At 39.3% G+C, this 27,319-nt stretch overlaps 1 protein-coding gene across 2 annotated transcripts in view; it reads right to left on the minus strand.

Annotated features, from left to right (window-relative positions):
- LOC124794660 (CDAN1-interacting nuclease 1) overlaps positions 1-27,319 on the minus strand; it is a 125,282-nt gene that overhangs the window by 56,132 nt on the left and 41,831 nt on the right. For both annotated transcript variants that reach the window (XM_047258189.1, XM_047258190.1), the window contains exons 4-5: positions 4,177-4,256; positions 4,022-4,071 (exon numbers count right to left, since the gene is read on the minus strand). In XM_047258189.1, coding sequence (XP_047114145.1) covers positions 4,022-4,071; positions 4,177-4,256 — 130 coding nt within the window. The remainder of the gene's footprint in view (positions 1-4,021; positions 4,072-4,176; positions 4,257-27,319) is intronic.

Raw genomic sequence — 27,319 nt, forward strand, 5'->3', positions numbered from 1 at the left:
CAGGACTTTCAGTATGTCCTCAGCTAAGGGACTTGTCTCCCGGGTTTGGTAAAAACAGGAGGAAACATTCAACAGGTTCACCATTCTCATTCACATATCTTAATATGAAAGATAATTGATCAATATGTGAAATGTCCACAGTAGAATCTACTATTTTAGAGAAATATTTGGCCTGTTTTATTTCACTTATGATAATTCTTTTTATTCGTTCAGAAAGAAGCTCTATTATTTCATCCTAGATTTTTGAAGAAAGATAACTTGTATGTCCCTGCCCTGGATTTCTGTATCGTTGAATGTGCTCTACGAGAAAAGGATCAGACTCGGTTATAAGTTCACGAGACATCATAATTTGACCATTATGTAATGAACGGAATTTTTCAACGTTTGCATGTAGGGGAAGTTCATGACTTGTAAGCTCCTTCACTACTGCAAAAACCCTTTTCAACACACTGTGCCAGCACATTTTTTCTGTCTCAACATAAGACTTGAAATGGTTACCTATTGTTCCAAGTGACTTTTTTCTTGTTAAGAGTGATAACTCAGAATTTTTGTGTTCAAGTGAATTCTCATGATGAGATAAAATATTAGAAATATTTTTTCAATTTGCAATATCATTAGCAGCAATTGCAGCCTTACCTCCGAACAATTTACATGGTGCACAAAAAACAGTACTGGTGCTACAGGAGTATACTAGAAAATCATGTGAAGTTGATTCACCATTTAAAAGTTTATAGTAAAATACGTTTTTGTTCAAATATCTGGTTTTACCGCCTATTGATCTTCTTGAATTAGAAAAATCACATTACAATTTTGATTAATGCCATGCTGTAAGATAATGTCAATCGTTGATTAATTGACACACCATTCTGCAGGATTATCACTAACGAGGTTATTTCTTTTGTTGATGTCTGACTCGACACTCAGTTTTTCGTGAAACTCGAAATCATGAACAATTTGCTTTACTTCATTTTTAACTTTTGTTTCATCTGTATTTATTTCTTTTACAAAAGCTGCAGTGCCAGAAATATCATTCGTACTACTTCAAGTCGAACCAGCAACATTTTTTGCGAAAAATTTATCTACTCTGCCAAGTGTTTTTAGCACATTGGCTTCTCGTTCTTGCCTTTCTTCGATAATTTCCAAAATGCCGCCCATTTAAATTTGCACATTTTCTTTTTTCATTGTTATTCATGTTACAGCACTCATAAAATTGTCAACCAACAGTCAAAACAAAAGAAAAAAAATTGTAAAAGGAAAGAAAGAAACACTGTATCCAATTCCAATCACACTAAACAGCATATGATGATGATGATGATGAAGATGATGATGACGATGATGATGATGATGATGAAATCCCATACTATGAGGAGTGTAGGGGGACAATGCTAGGCAAGGTCCCAGAGGAGCCAGTTTGCCACTGCCTTCCTCCAACTGTAATGGGGATGAATGATGATGACGATGATGATGAAGACGACAGAAAGCCACCGAGTCATCTCCAGGGAAAATCCCTGACCCCACCAGGAATCGAACCTGGGACCCCACGCATGGGAAGCGAGAACGCTATCGCAAGACCACGAGCTGCAGACAATTTGCGTTTTTCATTGTTATTCATAAGTGGGATAAGAGTCGATCCAGCACACCTCACTCCAAGAAATGGCAAAAATTATTTGCTTTTTAAATTAGAAAGACAGTGTCAAGAATATTCAGAACATATTTGCATCCCAGATAAAATTCCAGCGATGTGGAAACAGTAGCCAAAAAAGGGACTGTCCAGTTTACTTTACGAAACGAATTCCAGCCGGCAGGTGTGCTTCTACTGTTCACTGACAACAGAGAAACAGGCAACAATGAAACTAAATTATTCTGCATTGTTATTCTTTCATAGCACAGTTACATCAAGTAATCCCAGCTGGTCAGTTCATTGCTCCGTGTTTAAAGGAAAAATCTTTGTGCTTGTGTGCCGTGTTTAAAGTAAAAAGCCTTGTGCTCATATGCCGTATATCTTGTATTGTCAAATTTCGTTCTTAAGGCTTATTTAAACTAACAAGTTGTTTAACAACATTAAAAAATTTTGTCATTTGTAAGCACAATTATTTTAAAATGTGAAAGGTTAAAGTGATTATAGAGCAAAAAATGTCACCTCCCTTAAGGTGCTGCCTCTAGGCCTGTGCCTAGTGGGCCTATATGTGAATCCGCCACTCTCTCTCCATGTAAGGAAATAAACAGGCATGAACAGCAACGCTTTCTGCTGATGACATGAGCACTCTGACTGAGGGCCTATGGTTATAACCTATCACTATTGGATGATGTGTATCCCACATCATCTTACCAGCAAATGACACTACTGAGAAAATAAGACATGACAGATGAAAGTGCAAATATTATGCAGGGTTATTATTTCTATTTACATATGGTGAGCTCTATTGAAGGATGACCTACATTTTCAACACGGGACGGTGATCGCAGCGACTTTGTAAGAGGAAATATCTGTTTGGGCATGAAAATAAATATATCACGGATCGCCAGCCTGCCTTAGAGATGTGCTAAGTTCCAAAGCATAAGGAGAAACAATTGAAGATTGTTAAGAAAAGAGATGTAAAAATAACCTCTGTCGTTCTTTACTGTACTGACTGGAGACATGATATACAGGATCAAGAAGGTATGCATGAAAATGAAATTATATATGTTTTGTGAAGAGAAAACTCACATTAATACTACTGAAATCTCACAAGTTATTTAGCAGTGATTTGAAATGTGGTGCAACAATTCTTAATAGCAATGCAAGAACTCACAGATCTGAAGTCCAACAAGTACCAGAAGCCACAACAGTCAGCAACAAAAGGTGAAGAGCAGTTAAAACATGAAAGAAAATAATCAGGCATAGATAGCATTGTTTTCCAGTGATGACATGGACACCCTGATCAAGTGCCCCAACTAACAATACAGAATGCAACTAATTCCTAGCAAATAATGTAGTGTTGTACGTTTCAAAACCACGTATTACACAGGTCACAAACTGAATAATCCCTAAACAGTCCTTGAAACAATTATCATCAAAGAAAAATAAGACATCAGTATGTGGAATACCTGGCTATATTTAACAGAATGTTTACATTAAACATAATAATACACCATTCACTTATGAGAACATTATTTCCGCACTTTTAGGACTTTAAAATCTTGTTTTGACTTTTACACAAAATAGTGTAGGATGAGACAACAGCAGTCTTGTTCTATCATCTAAAACATCATTACCTGTTGATTACACTGCACAAGCAGTGCTACAATTGGAAAACTTCACTGACCTCTGAACAGTGTGGTTAGGCATCATCAGCTTATGACAATAACGTCATGTGGCCTCAAAAACTGCAAATAAAGGACACTAGAAAGGAATGTCATCAATAAATACTGTCCCCTAAAGTTTCTTCAAACAGAATTTTAGACATTAAAATGTAAAAAAGCTGACTTATTTTCCTTATTTTCAGCTACTAATGTCTTATGGCATCATACACTTGGGTAACTCATCAATGAGGAAAACAGTGTCTGAAGCACTGATAGTGTGCGGTGTTCACTCTAGAAACTGTTGTCGACCGCTCTTTAAACAGTCGGGCCTATTGGCAACAGCCTCAAAGCATGTTCACTCCTTTATGAAGTTTGTTGTCAATAATCAACTACAGTTTGAACACAACAGTATCATTTATAAATATAATACTACACAGAGGAATAATTAACATCATCCATCACTCAGCCTTAGAGTGACAATGCATGGAGTGAGGTATTTGGCCATAAGAAAAACCTTGACCACTTATCAAGTGACATAAAGAATTTAATGGATAATAAAATTATCACCATTATAGCCCATGGAGCACGAAAATAACTAATCAATCCAACACTAAAGCATTCAGAAAAACTGCCTTGAAATACAGATAACTATATTCACAGTAAATTTTCATAACAAACAAGAAGAAAGTTTAGACTTCATTGGTGATATTATGAACAGGCAGCAAAATTATGTACTTACTGTTTAATGCAGTCTGTGACAGGTCCGTACTGGTCATCATGGATTACGCACTGAGAAGAGGAAGCATAAATCAACTTAACAACTGAGATGAAGTGTTAAATGGTGAAGGGAAAATTAAGACATATCAAAATACATCAATTAGAAAATAAACATACCAAATATACTTCATATGCTAGGTCCTTGTTTTTTATTAATGTAGTATCCCTCATCAGTTTTGTGATTGTATTCTTCGAAGCTGAAATATGATGTGTTATGTTACTCACAAATGCGTAACAAAAGTTTGAAGCACATAGCTATAAAAACAGAGGACTGTGTTCTAGAACAACTTTATTCATTGTCTGTAGTAAATTAATGGGACTATGAAATATATGGGAGCTCTAGTTTTACAGTTAACTGGAAATGAAAAGCATAAAGGCTGGTTTTTAATGCAAAGGCCATTAGAGCACATATGGGTAGGAAATCAACCACGCCCTCCCTTTCGCACTTTGCTGCTGTGACGGAGAGATGAGGAAGCCATGCCTTTGAGGTTGAGCTGTCATACAGGTCATTGTGTCCCTGGCGTAGAATGCTTTCGTTGTGTTGCATACTTATTATCCTCTCTTCTTATTGCGGACTGAGTAGAAACAGTGGGAACATTAGGAGTGTTTATTTACAACAATGGCATTCATATGTAGTACATTTTTATTGAGTATGTGTGTAAACACATTCACAATTGTAATATATTTGTCCAGTCGTATAATACAGGATAAATCAAACTATTTATGTCTCTTTCATTCTTTGCTGTGCATTTTCTGACTAAGATATACCTCCTGCTTGTCAGGTAGCATTTTTCTGAAGAACCTCTTTCTCACCTTCTACTGCAGTGCTTCGTAACTCATGGCCGTGTGCTGCTGACTCAGTCCTCTTCCTTCTGTGGTGCACCATACCTCACGGCCTCAGTCCAACTGTCCGATCTTCTTGCTCTCACACCCATGGTCAACAAGGTCGTCATGTGGTCAAGGTCGCTCTGTTGGCAGACCTCTAGTCTGTCCATTCTTCTTCTTCTGCTTGCCTTGCCTCCCAATGTCTGTCTCATCTAGACTTCCTTTCCCCGCCTCATCTAAGCCGTCAGTTTGTCTAAACTTTGGGCCAAGTTTTCTCAGAAATACTATGGTCTGTACCTATTCCACAGCCCTGTGGGCTTGTAATTAACTTGCAACAACCCTATGCCAAATGAAGCCAAGAGTGAATAATTAATGCCCACTCCACATCTGTCACCAAAAGTTTTTACGTCACGTCCGTGATTTCCTGTTAGCAGATCAGGAATGAGGGAGCTTGATGTTAAGTTTCCAGAAGTAGAGTGGGCTCTTCCAACTTGTAGTACTCTGGAGTTAGAGCTGCAAGCTGAAAAGATCTCAGACCAGGGAAGTCGGTACACAAAGGAAATATGTCTCCAAATAGGAAGTACAAAGGAAGGATTATGATGAACTGCAACTTATGAGGTACTGAGAATACAACTCAGACGCTGAGAAAACACAGAGGCATCGCTACCCTATGCAACTAGGTCCCATGAAACTCTTAAGCCCCGCCCTGAGGGTAGAATGGCACAGAGACAACGTCGGAAGCTGAGTCTAAATCAGAATCCTTATAGACAGTTAAGCTGTCATTTACATATGCTAGTGTGACATTTCCACAACCTCTGGGGAAACTCCTATTGCTCCGAATGCCTTCCAACCTTTATCCTATCGTGTATACCCTTGGTATGGAAGCTTACCTCTGTACCATACTGCAATTGATTCGCAATAGTAGGCAGGTCATGCTTGTTATAGGTATGGCACTTATGTTAAACTGGTATTTCATGATGTTTATTACATCACTGGGTCTTAGGGGCATATTATAGGCAAGATTATTTCAAAACTACATCACAACTGTGTTATTCACAAATAGTTTCATGCAGCAATGCACAGATTTCTGACAGAGATGGAATATCTAACTACTGTTTTCTGTTATGTGTTTCTGTGCACCACGCAATGGTTCACTACATCTGAGTGGCTGCCTTTCTCTTATTTTACATACTTTACCTATTACTTTCATATTGTAAGACAAGTTAGTGGTACATACAATTAATTTGTTTCTAGTCATCTCACTGCAGACTGTGAGACATCTTAAATAAATGAACTCACATGTGGATTAAGTAAGTAAACTTTTAATTAGTGCTAATCTTCCATTTTCATTTGGTCATCAGTTACCTACAGGTATGACTAATGTAGTGTTTTCCTGAAATCATTTAGTAAAATTAACTGAGTTATATGTAATGATTACTTTTCATGAAATTTTTTCTTGTAATCGTTACTTTTACAAAGTGTTAGTTGAACTTCTTACCTGCTTATTCAAATAAAATAGTAATCATTACAATATTGGAATCATTACTTTGTAACAGTCATAAGTCATTCTTTCTCACACATATCATGCAGGCGACGAAATATATGTCATCTATATATTCATGAGAATGAGGTTTGAGTATTTCTGTTTCCTTATTTAAGAAATTACTTTGAGTGAAATGGTGCAGAAAGCAAAGAAAATATGACTGTAAAATGTAAACTTTGTATGGAAAATAAATTTTTAAGTCTCCCTGGAGTATGGCACATAGTTAAAGGAAGCATGTACAGATAAGCAATTACAATTTGCAAATATATTACGTAATATTAAAGTTACAAATTATAACACATGCACATTCTCCTGCCAAGAGATGCCACAATTTTCCAAGAAATACATTGCTAACCTAAGGAAACAGTGCTACTATAAAATGCTACTAAATGATTAATATACTGATTATTATTTACTTCAATACAAATATAATAAATGATAAAATGTAATCATTTTATGACCAATCACACAATTTTTGGTTCCATTTTGCACAGGATTCGTCCAACAAAGTTATCAAAACTGTAACAATTCACCTGATAGGTAACAATTCTTACAATGAGGGAAGAAAAGGAAATTTGATTTTCTAACTGAAGGTAAAGGTGCAAAGAACACAAGCTATACCGTCCTTCACAAATAACGCTACAATCAAAAGTACTGTCAATAAACTAGTTTTAGATTTTGTTTGCCGTTCTGTTCAGCCCTTTACAGTGGTAGAACAAGAGTCATTCATAAATTTAATAAAGGATTGGGCACCAAACAGGATAATGATGTGTAGAGTGGCTGTTGCTGTACGAATGAAAGTAAGGTGCAATAATAGAGATGTGGAAGACCTTTGTTTTGATTGGTTTGATGAAGAGACACCACATAGAAAATCTGTTACACTTCTTTTAAAGAGACTTGTGGGAAACCATACATACAATTTTCTGGCTGTTGCTATTGAGAGCATACATTGTTATTTAATATTCATAACAATGTGGTGTCTTGTGTAACAGGTACTTGTAGCAATTTGGTCAAAGTTTTCACATACCACTTAATTTAAACAATTTTTGTTTTCTTTTTCTTCATACATTATGATTCTGTTATACTTTTGCAAATATCAACTTTCCATTTCTTTTAACGATACTTGGCATGAAATGTGGTGAAGATGACGTTAAGGTTTGAGGAACCGGAAGATGTGGAGTTCGCTCATGCAGCACCTAGTCTAGATGAGGATGTGAATGAGTTCCAATACAACTTGTCATCTCATCAGCAGTGTGTTGCATCTACACTTAATCTGATGGCAGGACAGATAAACAGAAATTCTCTTGTGCATTTTCAACTTTTCCCGGCATAATGAATAGTCCATTATATTTCGGGCATGCAGCTGCGCAAATAAAATTTCTTACACTGATATTTCAGCCCCGTATTGTCCAGCCATCCTCAGAGTGAGTCACAAGACTGACGACAAGGTGCCAAGCACAGCCTTATACGCACCACCAATGGTGGTATGCGCCTGCAAGTTACAGACACTGGTCAGCAGCAAAGAGATTTTCTTACACATGCACCACCTGTGGTGAAGGCGTACAGACATTTGATTTGCTTATCGATGTATGTTCAGCGGCGATGACACCATGACGACTTCCCAGTAGTTTAATTATCCCAAGAGCTGGATTTCAGGCTTTGTCTGTAATATGTCTATACAACATTCCCAGTCACAATGTACATAGGCAGCAGGTGTGCCATGCCACAAAAATTGGAGAGGGAAAATCTGTGAAATATATTCCCTCAATTGACAAACAAAATCACAATAGTTGTGGTCAGTAAGCTGGAAAAACTGTATGTGTACAAACTCTCCCAGAAGCAGCGGCACTTCACTGTAAGCTAGTTCTGTTGACAGGAGTCTAAGTTTGGCTTGTAAGTACTTCTTAGACCCAGTAAAACCATTGGTAGAGCTGTGGTCCAATTTGTTTCATGACACATGAGTTCTGTCTTTAGAGAACAGTGAAAGCATTCTATCATATCAATACCCACCTGATGGCAGCTTGTGGTCTTGTGGTGAACAGTTCCACAGTATCTGTTGAGCTGAGCAAACAATTCTGATTTGAACTGGCAGCTGTAGTCTGTTGTGATGTATAGTGGGGAACCAAACTGAAAAATCCAGCTCAAAATGAAGACAGAGGCTAAGGTTACTGTAGAGATGTTATCAACTGGCATTGTTTCCACCAGTAAATAAAATGATCAATCATATTATGATCGGAGTGGACTTATGACATCGATGTGCATATTTGCAAAATTAGTGGTTATGCCAGGGAAGTCCCCTACTGGTGCATGCACTTGGTGGGAAACTTTGCTTCATTTGCATTTTTACATACGTACAAGTCCATTCTCTCCTGAATTTCAAGCCAAACAAATTACTGTGAGACATGGCAGAATGTTGGTCTAACATCAGGATGACCCAAGTTAGGCAAGCTGTCAAAGGCTCATCTGTGGAATGTAGTAAGCACGAATGGCTAAGGATTTCCAGGTAAGAGGTCAAAGTACAGTTTGACACCTGCACCAGGAGTATCAACTAATCACTATTCCAAGGTTGATGATGTATAGTTGAGCAGGTGGTTGTGCCAGCAAGGCAAGCAATTGTTATTGTTTTGCAAGAATGATTAGTGGGCGGTTTATGATCTGTGAAAATAGTAAACTCTCTAGCTTCCAGTTGTGGCAAAAGTACTTGATGCTCTCATAGGCAGTGAAAAGTTCTCTTTCATATGTGCTCCATTATTGCCGTGATGGAGACCACTTTTGCCATGCTCCATCATGAAACTGTTGTAATGCTGCACCAATAGCTATTTGGCTTGAGTCTACAACCAATGTGTGGGTGCATCCAGTTCAGGGTGTGCATAAATGCTGTATCCATTATGCTCTGTTTAGCCACTTCAAAGGCAGAGCTCATAGTGTCTTTCCACTAAATCAGGGAGCTGCCCTTGATTTTCAGACTAGTGAGTGCCACAATCAACGGTTCTTGTAGCTCGGCCGAGTGTGCCAGATTTCATTGGTAGAATTTGAGAATGCCTAGGAAGCAACGTAATTCTCTAGCAGAATTTTGTTGAGCAATTTGTAAAATGGCTTCCACTTTTTCAGGTAAAGGTAGCGAGCCTGTAGATGAAATCTGGTGTCCCAGGAAGTCAATTTGTGAGTGACCAAACATGCACTTAGCACTGTTCAGAACGATGCCATACTGCTCTAATCGCTTGAAGACTTCTATTAAGATCTCTTTGTGCTGCTCTGCAGTGACGAAAAGAAAAGACTCACGTCTAAGTAGGAATGCCCTTTTCTTATTTATTTTTTTTTTACATACTGTCCAAAGAAATAAAATAAAAAAGACGAAAGACATAAAAAATTTGCATCTTTTTATTTATATTATTCATGCAACCTTTGGTGACCAACCTCCAGTTACACAAGGAGTAAACAACACCCAGCACCACACCGAGCATCATCCAACACAATTATTATTCATGGTGCGAAGGCTACATTCAAAGCCAAAGCCCTACATGCACATTGATCTTACATGCATAAAATCATAGGTTAAAATATTAGATAAAATTGGCATGCCTTTCACCTTATTTACTTTATTTCTTCAAACAGTATGTGAATAACACTTAGTAAAAAAGGAAATTTTAGATCTAGAATGAAATTTTCACTCTACAGCAGAGTGTGCGCTGATATGAAACTTCCTGCAGATTAAAACTGTGTGCCGGACCGAGACCCGAACTTGGGACCTTTGCCTTTTGCCGCGAATTTTAGGTTTTCATATTGATTTCCTGTATGGAATGCAACAATTTTGGTACTGTGATATTATTTCATGAGATAGATTGTTAATATTTTACATTGTTATGTCAATACAGGGTTGTATATGGCAGGGCTCACTTCTCATTGCCTCCTCGTTTTGTATGTTTAATTTAGATGCTAGGCTATCTTTTTTATAAAAAAAAGAAGTTGTAAATATTTCTTGTAATGTACAACTGATATTTCCTATGTAATAAAAATGTTATCAATAAATGACAGTGGGGGCACCAGCACCATAGCAAACTAACAGACAGTCGTATACATATGCACATGTGCTTATGTATGAGGGCGACACCTACCAAGCTGCCTTACTGACCAGTAAATTTTATATTTGTCAGTTTGATTGCGTCATTCGGATGAAACAGTAGACATGCAGGGCATCAATTACTGAGCCTATTGGTTGCTCACAGCTTGACTTTCATGTATGAAACAGTTCGTGCCTTTTGCCATAATGCTGCGCAAGTAGTTATAGTTAAAAAGAAATCAAGTCCGTAATAATATACACTGAGGTGGCAAAAGTCATGGGATAGCAATATGCACAAATACAGATGTTGGTAGTGTCACATACACAAGGTGTAAAAGGGCACTGTCTTGGTAGAATTGTAATTTGTATTCAAGTGAGTCATGTGAAAAGGTTTCCAATGTGATTATGGCCATACGATGGAAATTAAAAGACGTTGAACATGGAAGGGTAGTTGGAGCTAGACGCAAAGGACATTTCATTTAGGAAATCATTATGAAATTTAATATACCAATATCCAGTGTCAAGAGTGTGCTGAGCATACCAAATTTTAGGCATTACCTTTCACCAAAGACAATGCAGCAGCCAATATTGTATTGTATTGTATTGTATATTTATTGGTCCTGTGAATCATACACTGTACTGGGGTACATAATGATATAGGAAAAGTCAAATAATTTGCAATAAAGTTTAAAAGAAAAACTGTTGTATGGTTTTCAGTATATAGCAATATAACCCTAACATATGGGAATAAAATTTCACAAATACACAAATAAATTTTACATGCACACATTTCATACTTTCGGCCTTGATTATACAGACACACACATATATATAATAGACCACATATAATACACAGATAAATCTACATATACACATTTCTTATTTTGGCCTCAATTGTATAAACTATTTAAATTTGTCACATATTTACATTGTAGATAAAAATTCGTCAACACTATAGTATCAATTCTGTAGCAAGTAGTCACTCACTGCAGTTTTGAATTTATGCATGCCAGTTATTGGCTTCATTTTTTTAGGTAGTTTGTTATATAGTTTTTTTTTTCCTGCTTGCACGGGTCCTTTTTGTTTTAGTGTTGTATGTGAAAACTGCACATGTAAATGTTGATTATTCCTTGTGTTGTATGAATGGATATTTTGGTTTTTTGGAGAAATCTTGCTATTTTCATCTACGATTTTCCTTATAAACATTATTGTTTCTAGGATATATAGGCATGGTAATGGAAGAATATGAAGCTCTTTAAATGAAGGTTTGCATGAAGATCAAGGTGCTGAGCCTTCCATGGCTCTTATAATTCTTTTTTGTGCAATAAAACAGCTTTTGCTGGATGGTGAATTTCCCCAGCGAATTAAACCATATCTTAGTAGTGATTCTGCTTGAGCATAGTACACATTTTTTATGGCTTGCATTGATTTGCATCCAGCAAGAATTTTTATACTATAAGAAATGGTATTTAATTTACTACATAGGTGTTGTTTGTGTTTCTGCCATCTTAGGTCATCTTGGATCCAAAATCCCAAAAATTTGGTACTATTTACAATTTCAAGTCTTTTGCCTAACAGTTCTATGGTTGCAGTTAAAGGCTGTTTATACTGCACTGTGAGTAGATGCATAGTGTTTGTTTTATGTGTTTTATATTAAGTTGTTAATTGCGAACCATTCTGATACATGTGAAGTGCTCTTTTTTATTTCATTTTGGAGCTCTTCTGGGGTCTTTCCTTTGATAAGTATATTTGTATCATCAGCATATTTAATGTACTTATAGTTAGGACTGGATGGTTCCAGGTCATTTACAAACAGCAAGAACAAGATTAGTCCCAGTACGGAACCCTGCGGCACACCATATTTAACACACTGTTTTTCTGGTTGATAGGAAGTTAAATTTTTTCCTTCTTTGTACAAGACTTCAACTATTTGGTGTCTGTTTTGTAGATATGACTTTACCCACTCATAGGCTGGGCCTCTGACACCAACATTTTCTAGCTTTCTAAGCAATAGACCATGGTTAATGATGTCAAATGCTTTTGAAAGATCTAGGAATATTGCCGCTGTGTGTTCTTTTTTTATCTAATGCATTTAAAGCTTCATTTAAGAAATCGATAATAGCTGTCTGAGTGGATTTACATTTTCGGAAACCATGCTGTGTAGCTGAGAAAAGTTAATTTTTTCAATGAAATCTACAAGTCTTTTACAAAAGACTTTTTTCAATTATTTTAGGAAAAACAGATAGAAGAGAGACTGGCCTATAATTTGTTATATCTGTTTTTTCACCCTTTTTGTACAATGGCTTTACTTTAGCTATTTTTAACCTTTCTGGGAAGATTCCCTGAGAAAGTGAACTATTGCATATGTCTACCATGGGCCTAACTACTAAGGGTGCACATTTTTTAATGATATGGTCTGGTATGTTGTCAGTACCAGACGAACATTTTGATTTTAGCTCCCCTATTGCTTTTAACATTTCCTGTTCATCTGTTGGGTATAGGAAGAGAGACTTGTTACTAGGGATAGTTTTAATCTGATTTTGCAGTGACAGCATATTGAAAGTTTTGCTTCACCAGAATCTCAGCTGCCTCAGAGAAATATGAGTTAAAATTATTTGCTATCTGCTGGGGATCAGATATTACAGAAGTGTTTTCGTTCAGTTTGATATTATGGTATTCTCTCCGTTTTACTCCTGTTTCGTGCCTTACAATGTCCCATATGGCTTTCATTTTATTTTGTGCATTTGCTATGAAGGAACTATTTGCCATTCTTTTTGCTTCTTTTATGACTTTAGTTAAAATCTTTTTGTAATTATTGAAATAGGAATCAAATTCTGGGGATGTGGTGTGCTGTCTAGATATTTCATGAAGTAATCTCTTTTTCTTCACAGATATTTGTATCCCTGTTGTGACCCATTTTATTTTCAGATCCTTTTTTGTCACTATCTTTTTATGGAGTGGAAAGCAAAGTTCAAAATAACAGCTAAAACTATTTAGGAATTTGTTGAACTTACCACTTGTACTTTTACATTCATAGATGTATTCCCAAGTTTTTTTACACAGATAGTTAAGGAAATGTATATTCTGGTCATTATACTTCCTAGTACTGGGAGATGAAGAAGCTTGCACAGGATAGAGTAGCATGGAGAGCTGCATCAAACCAGTCTCAGGACTGAAGACCGCAACAACAACAACAACAACAACAACAACATACTTCCTAGATGTAGTACTTAGACATTCATTTGAACTAAATGGTCTTCACTTAATTACCATGAGCAGCAGCATTTGGGTAGAGTTGTCAGTGCTCACAGACAAGCAACAATGGAAAATCCAGGATGGAATAACAGCAATATTATGAAAAGTATAGACTGCTACTTACTACATGGTGGAGATGTTGAATTGTAGAAACCCACAACTAAATGACTGCTAAACAAGTGAGCTTTCAGCTAAAAGGCCTTCATCTACAGTAGACAAAACACACACACACACACACACACACACACACACACACACACACACACACACACACACACAAAGTACAAATTGCATGCATGCCAGACTGCAAGGAATGGCACTCTACATGTTGGGAGAAGCAAACTGGGTGGTGGGGGTAAGAGTAAAGAGGTGGCTAAGGTGGGGAAGGGGAGGGGCAGCAGGATAGCAGTGGGGGACAGTAAAGTGCTGTTTGTGGAAGCACTCAGAGATGTGGTGGGAACAGAGTACGACAGCTAGGCACAGTCAGAAAGTTATCCGATGGGAGGAGAGCTGGTGGGGGGTGGAAAAGGAGAAAAGTAAAAAGACTGCTGGTATGTTGGTGGAATAGAAGCCTGTGTAGAGCTGGAGTGGGAGGAGGGAAGGGGGAAGATGGGTGAAGGACTGTGATTAACAAAAGTTGAGGGACTGTAGGTTATATTGCAGGGAGAGCTCTAACCTGCACAGTCCACAAAAGCTGGTGTTGGTAGGGAGGATCCAGATGGCACAGGTTTGTGAAGGATTCACTGAAGTGAAGATTGCTTTGTTGAACAGCATTCTCAGCAATTGGATGGTCCAGCTGTTTCTTGGCCACAGTTTATCAGCAGCCACTCATATAGACACACAGCTTGTTGGTTGTCATGCCCATGTACAATTCAGCACAATGGTTGCAGATTACATAACTGCTTTCACAGGTAGCCTTGCTTTCGATGGGACAGGTGATGCTATAACATTTTGATGACTTTAAGTGTGACTGTGGGTCTGGATTATACTGAGTTATTTCCCCAAACTACATTCCACTTCTTTACGAAATGACTTACTTGGGGTTCGTAGCCACTCTTCTTTTACTGGAGAGCCGGCTGCTGGAAACTCTCTTGACTTCTTCTCCGTCGAATAACGCTAGGTACAGGAACTTTCAAGTCTCTTTCTACTAGTGAAATAAGTAGCCATACAAACTTTACGTTTCATCAATCAATGATGTATTTGACTCTCTAGCACAATAAAAATTCTACTTTCAACATAATATATAACTTCAGTAAGTCTCTCGTGCAGTCATATGTTAGAAACAAACTGATTAACATTCAAAAGACAGTCTGCTCAGACACCACGACTTTCGGAAAAGGAGATTGAAAAAGCGTCTTGCCTCTAACAAGGCTGAGTCAAGAGTCTATATGAGTACTTTTTCAACTGTCCTTGTTTCACATAACAATAGTCAGTGACACAATAAGCACAAAGCTGCATATAGTATCCATGGTTCTTCCATACATGCTCACTAACACATCTATGGATTACCCGACAAGAACTTGTCGGTGTCATTCGACCGCCGCGTCTACTTTCTTTCCATGACTGATTTTAAACCTGTACACACAAACGTGTGACACGCAGTAGGTAGGATTTTACCATCCCACACTTGTATCTAGAATATCGTGTGTTCAACATGGTAGAAGGCTGAGTGGTTCTAGAATTTACACAGAAATCCTCGAATCACTACAATGCTTATGACCGGACTGGAGTAGATGGTGGTGGTGGTGGTGGTGGTGGTGGTGGTGGTGGGAGGATGTATGGGACAGGTCTATTACAGGGATATGGGCCATGAGGCAATGGGTTGGGGGTTGGGGGCAGGGGGCAGGGGGCAGGGGGCTGGGGGCAGGGGGCTGGGGGCTGGGGGCAGGGGGCTGGGGGCAGGGGGCTGGGGGCAGGGGGCTGGGGGCAGGGGGCTGGGGGCAGGGGGCAGGGGGATGGATGAGGATACTGTGTATGTTCGGCGGGCAGCAGAATACCACTCTAGGAGGGGTGGGGAGGATACAGGGTAGGAAAGTCCTCATTTCAGAGCATGACAACAGGTAGTAGAAACCCTGACGGAGAATGTGATCAGCTGCTCCAGTCGGGGTGACACTGAATCAAGAGGGAAATGCTCCTTTATAGACGAAGAGTGGGACATTGGGATGTGGTGGTTGACAGGCGAGATAAGGCTCGGGATATCTGTTTTTGTACAAGGTTGGGAGAGTAATTCCGGTTAGTGTGACCCTTGGTATATTTGGAGAGACACTGTTTGCCAGCTTGTCACTACAGATGCGATGGCCACAGGTGACTAGGATGTATGGAAGGGGCTTCTTGGTATGGAATAGGTGACAGCTGTAGAAGTGGAGGTATTGTTGCTGGCTGTAAGGTATGATATGGGCGGAGATACTGATGTAGCCATCTTTGAGGTGGAGGTTAACATTGAGAAAGGTGTTTTGTTGGGCTGAAGAGGACCAGGTGAAGCGAATGAGGGAGAATGTGTTGAGGTTCTGGAGGAGTGTGGAGAGGGTGTCCTCACTCTCAATCCAGAACACGAAGATGTCATCAATGAATCTGAACCAGTAGAGAGATTTGGGATTCTGGGTGGTTAGGAAGGATTTCTCCACATGGCCCATGAATAGGCTGGCATAGGACAGTGCCGAGTGGGTGCCCAATGCTATACCATGGATTTGTTTTGTAGGATATGCCTTCAAAGGTGATATAATTGTGTGTGAGTATATAGTTAGTCATGATGACCGGGAAGGAAGTTGTGGGCTTCGAGGCCATGGGACATTGGGAAAGGTAGTATTCAATAGCGGAAAGGCCATATGCATTAAGAATGTTAGTGTAAAGGGAAGTGGCATCAATAGTGACAAGCAGGGCATTGTAAGGTAAAGGAACAGTTACTGTGTGGTAAGGAAACAAGAACTATGGAGAGTCAGTGGAGGAAAAGCTTCGTATCTTTTATACAGGAGGGTAGGTTGTGGATAAAAGGCTGGAAAGTGCTTGTTTATGACAGCAGAAATTCTCTTGGTGGGAGCACAATTACTAGCCAAAATGGGGCATTCTTGGTGGTTGGGTTTATGGACTTTAGGAAGCACGTAGAAGGTAGGACTGTGGGGAGTGGCAAGGGTGAGGAGAGAGATGGACTCAGGAAACAGGCTCTGGGATGGGCCTAAGGATTTTTGTCTGTGACTCAACATCTATGGTGAGCACTAAATCTATCCTTTTTTATACATTGTTATTACAGACAAGCAACAATGGGATGTATGAAAATTGTATCTGTTAGAACAGTCCGGTGAATTTTGGTGTTAAAGGGTTATGGTAGCAGATGACCAACGCGAGTGCCTTTGCTCACAGCACAACATTCCATGCAGTGCACCTTCTGGGCTCACAACCATATTGGCTGGACCCATGATGCGTGGAAAACTGGCCTTATCAGAGGGATCCCAATTTCAGTTGGTAAGAGCTAATGGTAGGGTTCAAGTGTGATGCAAACCCCACGAGGCTGTGGACCTATGTTGTCAACGAGGAACAGCGCAAGCTGATGGTGGCTCCATAATGGTGTGGCCTGTGTTTACATGGAATGGACTGGGCCCTCTGGTCCAGCTGAACAGATCATTGACTGGAAATGGTTGTTTGGCTACTTGGACATCACTTTCAGCAGATCATGGACTTCTTGTTTCCAAACAATAATGGAATTTTTATAGATGACAATGTGCCATGTCATTGGGCCACAATCATTCACGATCGGTTTGAAGAACATTCTGGACAATTTGAGAAAACAATATGGTCACCCACTGAATATTTATGGGACATAAACGAGAAATCAGTTTCCACCTAACATCCTGCACCGGCAGCACCTTAGCAATTATGTATGGCTGTAGAGGCAAAATGGCTCAATACTTCCAGGGACTTGAGTCCGTGCCACATCGAGCTGCTGCACTACAACAGACAAAAGGAGGTCCGACATGATATTAGGAGGTATCCCATGACTTTTGTCACCTCAGTGTAAGTACTTAGAATATGGACATGCATACTGTATGTAAATATTTTATGTATAATATGGGCTTCGTAATTTTAGGAGTGTGGTTTGAGAATGGGCGAGTCAACACAAAACAGGTAACGACTGCAGCAATAAAATGTACATTCACTGAACTGAGACAACCAAAGTAAAAATTTGTCAAATTTCCAGAATATTATACAACTGCGAACCTACCATTCCAAAGCAGAAAGCCTTGAATCAGCAGATATCTTTTTCTACCACTGGGATCTGAGTAAACACCTTAGCACAATCAAGTACACCGAATAGGGTTGCCTCACATAAAGTGTAATTATAATCTCGTAACAAAGGCACTGGATACTGATCTGGTTCTGTTGGGGTTTTGAGTGCACAATAGTCTCCACATGGACGCCATGCGCCACACTTTCTTTGCCACAAGGTGTAAATGATTATGATATTTGGCTTGCAGGGTGCTCAACTGCATGGTCATCAGTGCCCGTACACATTCCCAATCTGTACACAGTCCAAACTAGCCACTTTCATGAATGATGATGGAATGATGAGGACAACACAAACACCCAGTCCTCGGACCACAAGGTGTAAAGGAGATGACTGTGGGCTACTGATGGACAAATAATACCTTCCTTCAAGATGGTGTTAAATACACTGATCTGTTTGGTGAGCACATCAACCTTGGCTGAAAGACTGTCATAGTTTGCGCGCGTTACCATTGTTGGAGATGTGCTGCTACATGACAGTGTCACTGCACTTATTGGAGCATGTGTCGTTGCATCCAAAATCTTCTTAGGCAAGTAAGCCACTGCATCCAAGGGCATCTCAGTTTGCAAGGCTATAATTGCCTTTACCTACCATTGTAGGCGACTACTCTGTAATGCACATAGCAAGTTGTCAGATAATGTGTCGGTGTCGACCTTGCTCCTCAAGTGCCTTAGATACTGCAACGGCTTCTTGAGACTTGCCCGATGCACTCTCCTTGAGATGCAGAGACTCTATGAATCAATTCTATCTTCAGTTTCATGTAGGAGTTTGTTGTAGTTGGTGTGGTTACCACAACTTCCATCTCTGCAGTGTACAGATGGTCTAGTTGACTCACACCTACTGCAAACTTTGAAAAATCCATTGTGATCCCTGTATAATAAAAACTGGCCTCCACTTCAAATCACAGCATAGAGTTGTGTGGCCAGAAAGGCAGTAAATGCGCAGAAAGTCTGGAAACTGACACTTCCGTGACATCTGTTGTATCAGTCATGGTAGACAGCTTGATTAACTAGTAGCTTTAGTTCTCCCTGTGCTGTAGTGCAGACTAAATCATGTTGTGGTCACTGTCTGTCAGGTCGTCTGCAGAGTCTGCCGGCCAACCAACTATGATGTGGGTGTTGAGATTTAGCCTGACTGGCATACGAAATATATGCTCTTGACAGGAATGTACAAATACTTACTGCTTACACAGGACGGACGGCCCCCCCATGAACCATGGACCTTGCCGTTGATGGGGAGGCTTGCGTGCCTCAGCGATACAGATGGCCGTACCGTAGGTGCAACTACAACGGAGGGGTATCTGTTGAGAGGCCAGACAAACGTGTGGTTCCGGAAGAGGGGCAGCAGCCTTTTCAGTAGTTGCAGGGGCAACAGTCTGGATGATTAACTGATCTGGCCCTGTAACATTAACCAAAACGGCCTTGCTGTGCTGGTACTGCGAACGGCTGAAAGCAAGGGGAAACTACAGCCGTAATTTTTCACGAGGGCATGCAGCTTTACTGTATGATTAAATGATGATGGCGTCCTCTTGGATAAAATATTACGGAGGTAAAATAGTCCCCCATTCGGATCTCCGGGCGGGGACTACTCAAGAGGACGTTGTTATCAGGAGAAAGAAAACTTGCATTCTACGGATAGGAGCGTGGAATGTCAGATCCCTTAATTGCGCAGGTAGGTTAGAAAATTTAAAAAGGGAAATGGATAGGTTAAAGTTAGATATAGTGGGAATTAGTGAAGTTCGGTGGCAGGAGGAACAAGACTTTTGGTCAGGTGAACACAGGGTTATAAATACAAAATCAAATAGGGGTAATGCAGGAGTAGGTTTAATAATGAATAAAAAAATAGGAGTGCGGGTAAGCTACTACAAACAGCATAGCAAACGCATTATTGTGGCCAAGATAGACACAAAGCCCACGCCTACTACAGTAGTACAAGTTTATATGCCAACTAGCTCTGCAGATGATGAAAAAATTGATGAAATGTATGATGAGATAAAAGAAATTATTCAGGTAGTGAAGGGAGACGAAAATTTAATAGTCATGGGTGACTGGAATTCGTCAGTAGGAAAAGGGGGAGAAGGAAACATAGTAGGTGAATATGGATTGGGGGGGAAGAAATGAAAGAGGAAGCCGTCTGGTAGAATTTTGCACAGAGTATAACTTAATCATAGCTAATATTTGGTTCAAGAATCATAAAAGAAGGTTGTATACATGGAAGAATCCTGGAGATACTAAAAGGTATTATATAATGGTAAGACAGAGATTTAGGAATCAGGTTTTAAATTGTAAGACATTTCCAGGGGCAGATGTGGACTCTGACCACAATCTATTGGTTATGAACTTTAGATTAAAACTGAAGAAACTGCAAAAAGGTGGGAATTTAAGGAGATGGGACCTGGATAAACTGACTAAACCAGAGGTTGTACAGAGTTTCAGGGAGAGCGTAAGGGAACAAATGGCAGGAATGGGGGAAAGAAATACAGTAGAAGAAGAATAGGTAGCTTTGAGGGACGAAGTAGTGGAGGCAGCAGAGGATCAAGTAGGTAAAAAGACGAGGGCTAGTAGAAATCCTTGGGTAACAGAAGAAATATTGAATTTAATTGATGAAAGGAGAAAATATAAAAATGCAGTAAATGAAGCAGGCAAAAAGGAATACAAACGTCTCAAAAATGAGATCGACAGGAAGTGCAAAATGGCTAAGCAGGGATGGCTAGAGGATAAATGTAAGGATGTAGAGGCTTATCTCACTAGGGGTAAGATAGATACCGCCTACAGGAAAATTAAAGAGACCTTTGGAGAAAAAAGAACCACTTGTATAAATATAAAGAGCACAGGTGGAAACCCAGTTCTAAGCAAAGAAGGGAAAGCAGAAAGGTGGAAGAAGTATATAGAGGGTTTATACAAGGGCGATGTACTTGAGGACAATATTATGGAAATGGAAGACGATGTAGATGAAGATGAAATGGGAGATATGATACTGCGTGAAGAGTTTGACAGAGGACTGAAACACTTGAGTCGAAACAAGGCCCCGGGAGTAGACGACATTCAATTAGAACTACTGATGTCCTTGGGAGAGCCAGTCCTGACAAAACTCTATCATCTGGTGAGCAAGATGTATGAGACAGGTGAAATACCCTCAGACTTCAAGAAGAATATAATAATTCCAATCCCAAATACAGCAGGAGTTGACAGATGTGAAAATTACTGAACTATCAGTTTAATAAGTCACAGCTGCAAAATACTAACGCGAATTCTTTACAGACCAATGGAAAAACTGGTAGAAGCCGACCTCGGGGAAGATCAGTTTGGATTCCGTAGAAATGTTGGAACACGTGAGGCAATACTAACCTTACGACTTATCTTAGAAGAAAGATTAAGGAAAGGCAAACCTACTTTTCTAGCATTTGTAGACTTAGAGAAAGCTTTTGACAATGTTAACTGGAATACTCTCTTTCAAATTCTGAAGGTGACAGGGGTAAAATACAGGGAGCGTAAGGCTATTTACAATTTGTACAGAAACCAGATGGCAGTTATAAGAGTCGAGGCGCATGAAAGGGAAGCAGTGGTTGGGAAGGGAGTGAGACAGGGTTGTAGCCACTCCCCAATGTTATTCAATCTATATATTGAGCAAGCAGTAAAGGAAACAAAAGAAAAATTCAGAGTAGGTATTAAAATTCATGGAGAAGAAATAAAAACTTTGAGGTTCGCCGATGACATTGTAATTCTGTCAGAGACAGCAAAGGACTTGGAAGAGCAGTTGAACGGAATGGACAGTGTCTTGAAAGGAGGATATAAGATGAACATCAACAAAAGCAAAACGAGGATAATGGAATCTAGTCAAATTAAATCGGGTGATGCTGAGGGAATTAGATTAGGAAATGAGACACTTAAAGTAGTAAAGGAGTTTTGCTATTTAGGGAGCAAAATAACTGATAATGGTCGAAGTAGAGAGGATATAAAATGTAGACTGGCAATGGCAAGGAAATCGTTTCTGAAGAAGAGAAATTTGTTAACATCGAGTATAGATTTAAATGTCAGGAAGTCGTTTCTGAAAGTATTTGTATGGAGTGTAGCCATGTATGGAAGTGAAACATGGATGATAAATAGTTTGGACAAGAAGAGAATAGAAGCTTTCGAAATGTGGTGCTACAGAAGAATGCTGAAGATTAGATGGGTAGATCACATAACTAATGAGGAGGTACTGAATAGAATTGGGGAGAAGAGGAGTTTGTGGCACAACTTGACAAAAAGAAGGGACCGGTTGGTAGGACATGTTTTGAGGCATCAAGGGATCACAAATTTAGCATTGGAGGGCAGCGTGGAGGGTAAAAATCGTAGAGGGAGACCAAGAGATGAATACACTAAGCAGATTCAGAAGGATGTAGGTTGCAGTAAGTACTGGGAGATGAAGAAGCTTGCACAGGATAGAGTAGCATGGAGAGCTGCATCAAACCAGTCTCAGGACTGAAGACCACAACAACAACAACACAGGACAGAAACTTACTGGGAGTTAACAGCCTTAGAGAAGTTTTACATACATAGAATTTTCCCTTGAGAAAGCATGTCACATTTATCTCGTAACCAACCAAGTACAGTAATATATACACTAAAAACAATAGTGAACCTGTCTCATAATAGGCAGATTCACAGAGAATAAAACATAGCCTCTGGCAGCTGGTGTGTAAAATGTTTTTATAACCAAGATGTAAATAAACACACGCATATGCAACATAACATGACTCAACACTGCACAATGTGGACCGTAATTTCAGTGGTGAAAACAGATATAAAAATGCTTTTGTTATTAAAAAGGGACTTCGTGGTTGTATTGTTACACAGTTTTGGCGAGCAAAGGTTCAAATGTATTCTGTGTTCTCACATTGGTTGGTTGACTTAAGACGCTCCAAAAAGCTGGCAGCTGGTGTGTAAAATGTTTTTATAACCAAGATGTAAATAAACACACGCATATGCAACATAACATGACTCAACATTGCACAATGTGGACCGTAATTTCAGTGGTGAAAACAGATATAAAAATGCTTTTGTTATTAAAAAGGGACTTCGTGGTTGTATTGTCACACAGTTTTGGCGAGCAAAGGTTCAAATGTATTCTGTGTTCTCACATTGGTTGGTTGACTTAAGACACTCCAAAAAGCTGGCAGCTGGTGTGTAAAATGTTTTTATAACCAAGATGTAAATAAACACACGCATATGCAACATAACATGACTCAACACTGCACAATGTGGACCGTAATTTCAGTGGTGAAAACAGATATAAAAATGCTTTTGTTATTAAAAAGGGACTTCGTGGTTGTATTGTCACACAGTTTTGGCGAGCAAAGGTTCAAATGTATTCTGTGTTCTCACATTGGTTGGTTGACTTAAAACGCTCCAAAAAACACATAAGAAACATAATATTGCACCATCTCATCTCACTGTGTGTGTGTGTGTGTGTGTGTGTGTGTGTGTGTGTGTGTGTGTGCGCGAGGGGCAAGATTGGGGGGGGGGGGGGGGCAGGGAGAAAGAAGTGGGGGAGGCAGAGAGTCCTATTGTCTGATCGTAGACTTTTTCATGTTGTTTGTCCTAAATGCTTTATCTGTGTTCTACAGAGCAACTAAATGCAATAAATTAATGTGAGTGCACAACAGAATATGTTACAACCTTTGCAAACCAAAACTGTATCACAATACAACCACAAAGTCCATTTGTAATAAAACCAACATTTTTTAAGTTCATATTTTAATATCTGTTAATGACAACTGCGCATACCTATACAGAAGACATGCTGTATGCTGAAAAAACAACGACAAACATAGATATTATGCAATGACTTTAAAATAAAAAGGTACTATAAAATTATCGACAAAGATATCTGAAATTTTTCATAGTGTATTGTAACAATGCTAATATTTCACATTTTTTAATAAAGAAATCCATGGATGATAGCGGTATTTCACTGATGATAGCGGTATTTCACTGGAGCTACTTTGGGAAATTAAATAAACAGAAGGTGTTTGCATGTAGGAGGATCCACAAGTCAACATTGTTTTACGCGGTCATGGACCAAACAAATGATGAGTTCAAGTTAGAATGAAAGCTAGAAAATACAAACAATGGCAAATCCAGGATGGAATGTAACAATATTATGAAAAGGAAAGTTGCTACTGCAGTGTGGTTTCAGCAGCCTGAGACTGCAGTCGAGAGTGTGAGTTGCATTTGCATGAGTGAGTGAGTGAGTGAGTGAGGAGTGAGAGAGAGAGAGAGAGAGAGAGAGAGAGAGAGAGAGAGAGAGAGAGAGAGAGAGTGTGTGTGTGTGTGTGTGTGTGTGTGTGTGTGTGTGTGTGTGTGTGTGTGACATCTATTATTGATGGAGGCCTTAATGGCCAAAAGCTTTATTTGTGACAGTCCGTTTGTTGTTTGTCTGCAATTCAGCATCTACACTATATGGTGAGTAGCAACTTTCCTTTTCATAACATTGCTAGAAAATACAAAGATATTTTTATTGGTACATCAAAAGTGTTGGACTGACACTGGAAATTAAGACTCTGAAATATAAAAGTTTCTGTACAACAGAGATAATCCTCTAGGATATCAACAAAAGCAAACAGAAAAAGTGTAATAGTGATACACAGAGACAGGAATTCTATAGTCAAGCATCAGAAGCTCCATTGATTCCCTCTGTTGTATGCACGTGAAAATCATGCGGATGTTGACAGAAAGAAATGGTAAAATATGTTGAAAAAACATATTTCTGGTCTTATATACCAACATCATATTACAGGATATGAGTACATATCAAACATATATAATATGGCTGACATTGTGCATAGTGAAAAACCATTAACATAGTATGGCATATTTAACAGCTAATATATTTCTGTGGTCTGCATTTGTCAGTTCTGTTCAATGATGAAACGAAACTGACGAATGCAGGGCACAGGAATATATTAGTTATTACATAAACCATACCGTGTTAATGGGTTTTCACTGTGTCCAATTTCAGCCATATTATGTATCTTCAATACATACTCATATCCTGTAATATGACAACTGTTCTCTTAAGACCAAAACTACGTTTTTTCGACAAAGATATGTCACAGACAGGTCAGACTGACTTTAACACTTCAACACGCACTTGAGAATGGCTATTAAGCCAAAATAAAATCATGTAAAATAAATGAACAATTAATGGTCCAACTGTGGAAATTTCTTTAAAAAACTCCCAAAGAGTTGTACTCTGTAGAAGCCACACCCCCAAACCACTGCACATGGAGTTAACTGGCATTTCAGGGCACAGCTTTGACGACTAGCTACTGCCTGTTCAAGAAACATCTTTTAATATCAATAGTTTCAAAAATGGTGACTGTCCTGTCAAAATTTAAATATGTGTGGAAATATTTGTAAACCTCCATGATAACTTATTTTTGTAACCTATTATTGAGAAATATTTTAGTACAGCTCTTGAGGCGGCTTTGCCTCAGAGCCTTTAACTACGAGCTGTCTGCTTTTGATTGAGAAAGTTGCAATCTTTGACTCACCACATTATCTATAATGTGAATAGCCTATCCATAGTTGTTCCCCATAAAACAATCTGTCATGATTGTACCTTACAGGCATTAAAAAGAATTACTTATCTTTAATTAAATTGCAGTAAGCTCAAGACAGATGTGAATAATAATTGATTTTAACATGCTTCCTTGGCCTCCCCTCCCACTCTCCACCTCCTTTCTCCCCTCAATCACTCCACCTGACACAACTTTCCACCCCAGTCGAGCTCCAAAACTGCAATCTACCATACCTGTGTGAGGAGGACACGGGGGAGAGGGGCGGAGGGGGTGGGGGGGGGGGGGGGGCAGGAAGGAAGCACACACTAGCTCAAAAAAGGATTCATCCAAATGCTGGTGAAGTTTTCAGTCTTGTTTATGTGCCTGTTGACATATCAACACCTTTCCTATTTGGAGAGATGTTACCAGGGTTGCCATAAGTTTCACCAAGTGAAAGTGAAATTCCCTGATATTTCCCTGATTTCCGGACAAGTTTTAGCATTTCTCCCTGGCAAATTTTGAGATCTCAAGGGTGAGTAAAGACCTAAGTTGACCAAAAAAATGTAGGGACTTCTGTATTTCTAAATGTATGAGCAAAAATCTTAAGTACTAACATCAACATCTTTTGTAATGAACTGTATTCAGATGGAGAAAGCAATACAAATGGTACATATGTTTCACCACGACCAATGATGTTATTTTGTTTCAATAAAACGAAACACATTTGGTGACAAAAATACACATTTCCTTGGAGTCACAAGATTTCAAAAGTAGCCTCAGAGAAAAGTAGGCCTCTTGGAAGAAGAGCATAAGGCAGGGAAGAGTTGTGTAAACCATCACTATAGGTGACCGCCAATAAAATGTTGATTCTATGACGATCATTGTCAGTTATTACACACTGTGTTATGTCTATTATTTTAGTGGTATTGTGTGTCCACCAGTTTAGCTTAGTGGTAACGTGTTTGCCTACCATGAAGCAGGCCCGGATTCGATTGCCGGCCAGGTTGGAGATTTTCTCCATTTGTGGATTGGGTGGTGTTTTGTCATCATCATTTCATGATCACCAACATGCAAGTCGGCCAATGTGGCGTCACCTGAATGAAGACCTGCAACCCGTTGGCCCAACTTCCCTGGACGGGGCATCCCGGCCATCAATGCCACACAATCATTTCATTTTATGGGCATTGTGTGATTTTTCTTTTGAAAAATATATTTTTACATAACTTACAAACAGCCAGTGATTGCCATAATGTTCTTCTTCTTATTGTCCATACTATGTAATATACGGACTACTTTCAAAGTGCCACAGTTTACTACAATATATATAAAATTCCACACTGTACAATGTACTTGCTATAAGACAGTTCCTGAAATCCATCACCTGTGGCTCTCTGGCCCGCCGAGGAGCACCACAGTCCTGGGTCCATGACGAAAATTCGTCACATTATGCCACACACAAACACACCCGCCCTATGGGCTCATTGATGCAACTAGATCTGACAGGCAGGGCTCGCACATTAGTGGGAAATGATGGGCTTCAGATCAGCAGGCCTGATCCGTTAGAAATAACCGCATAAATAGCCTATGATTTTGGCCTGTTGTGGAAGTTCACTTGTGTGGCCAGCTATTCATGCTGATGAAATGAGACCACAATGATCAATCCAAACAACAGGTAACTTGCACAAATACTCTGAGAATCAATACTGATGAGGATAGGTAGCAACACACCGTGAAGATGATCGCGGAGCTGCAGAC

This window comes from Schistocerca piceifrons, chromosome 4 (assembly GCF_021461385.2).
Source record: "Schistocerca piceifrons isolate TAMUIC-IGC-003096 chromosome 4, iqSchPice1.1, whole genome shotgun sequence".
Taxonomy (NCBI): domain Eukaryota; kingdom Metazoa; phylum Arthropoda; class Insecta; order Orthoptera; family Acrididae; genus Schistocerca; species Schistocerca piceifrons.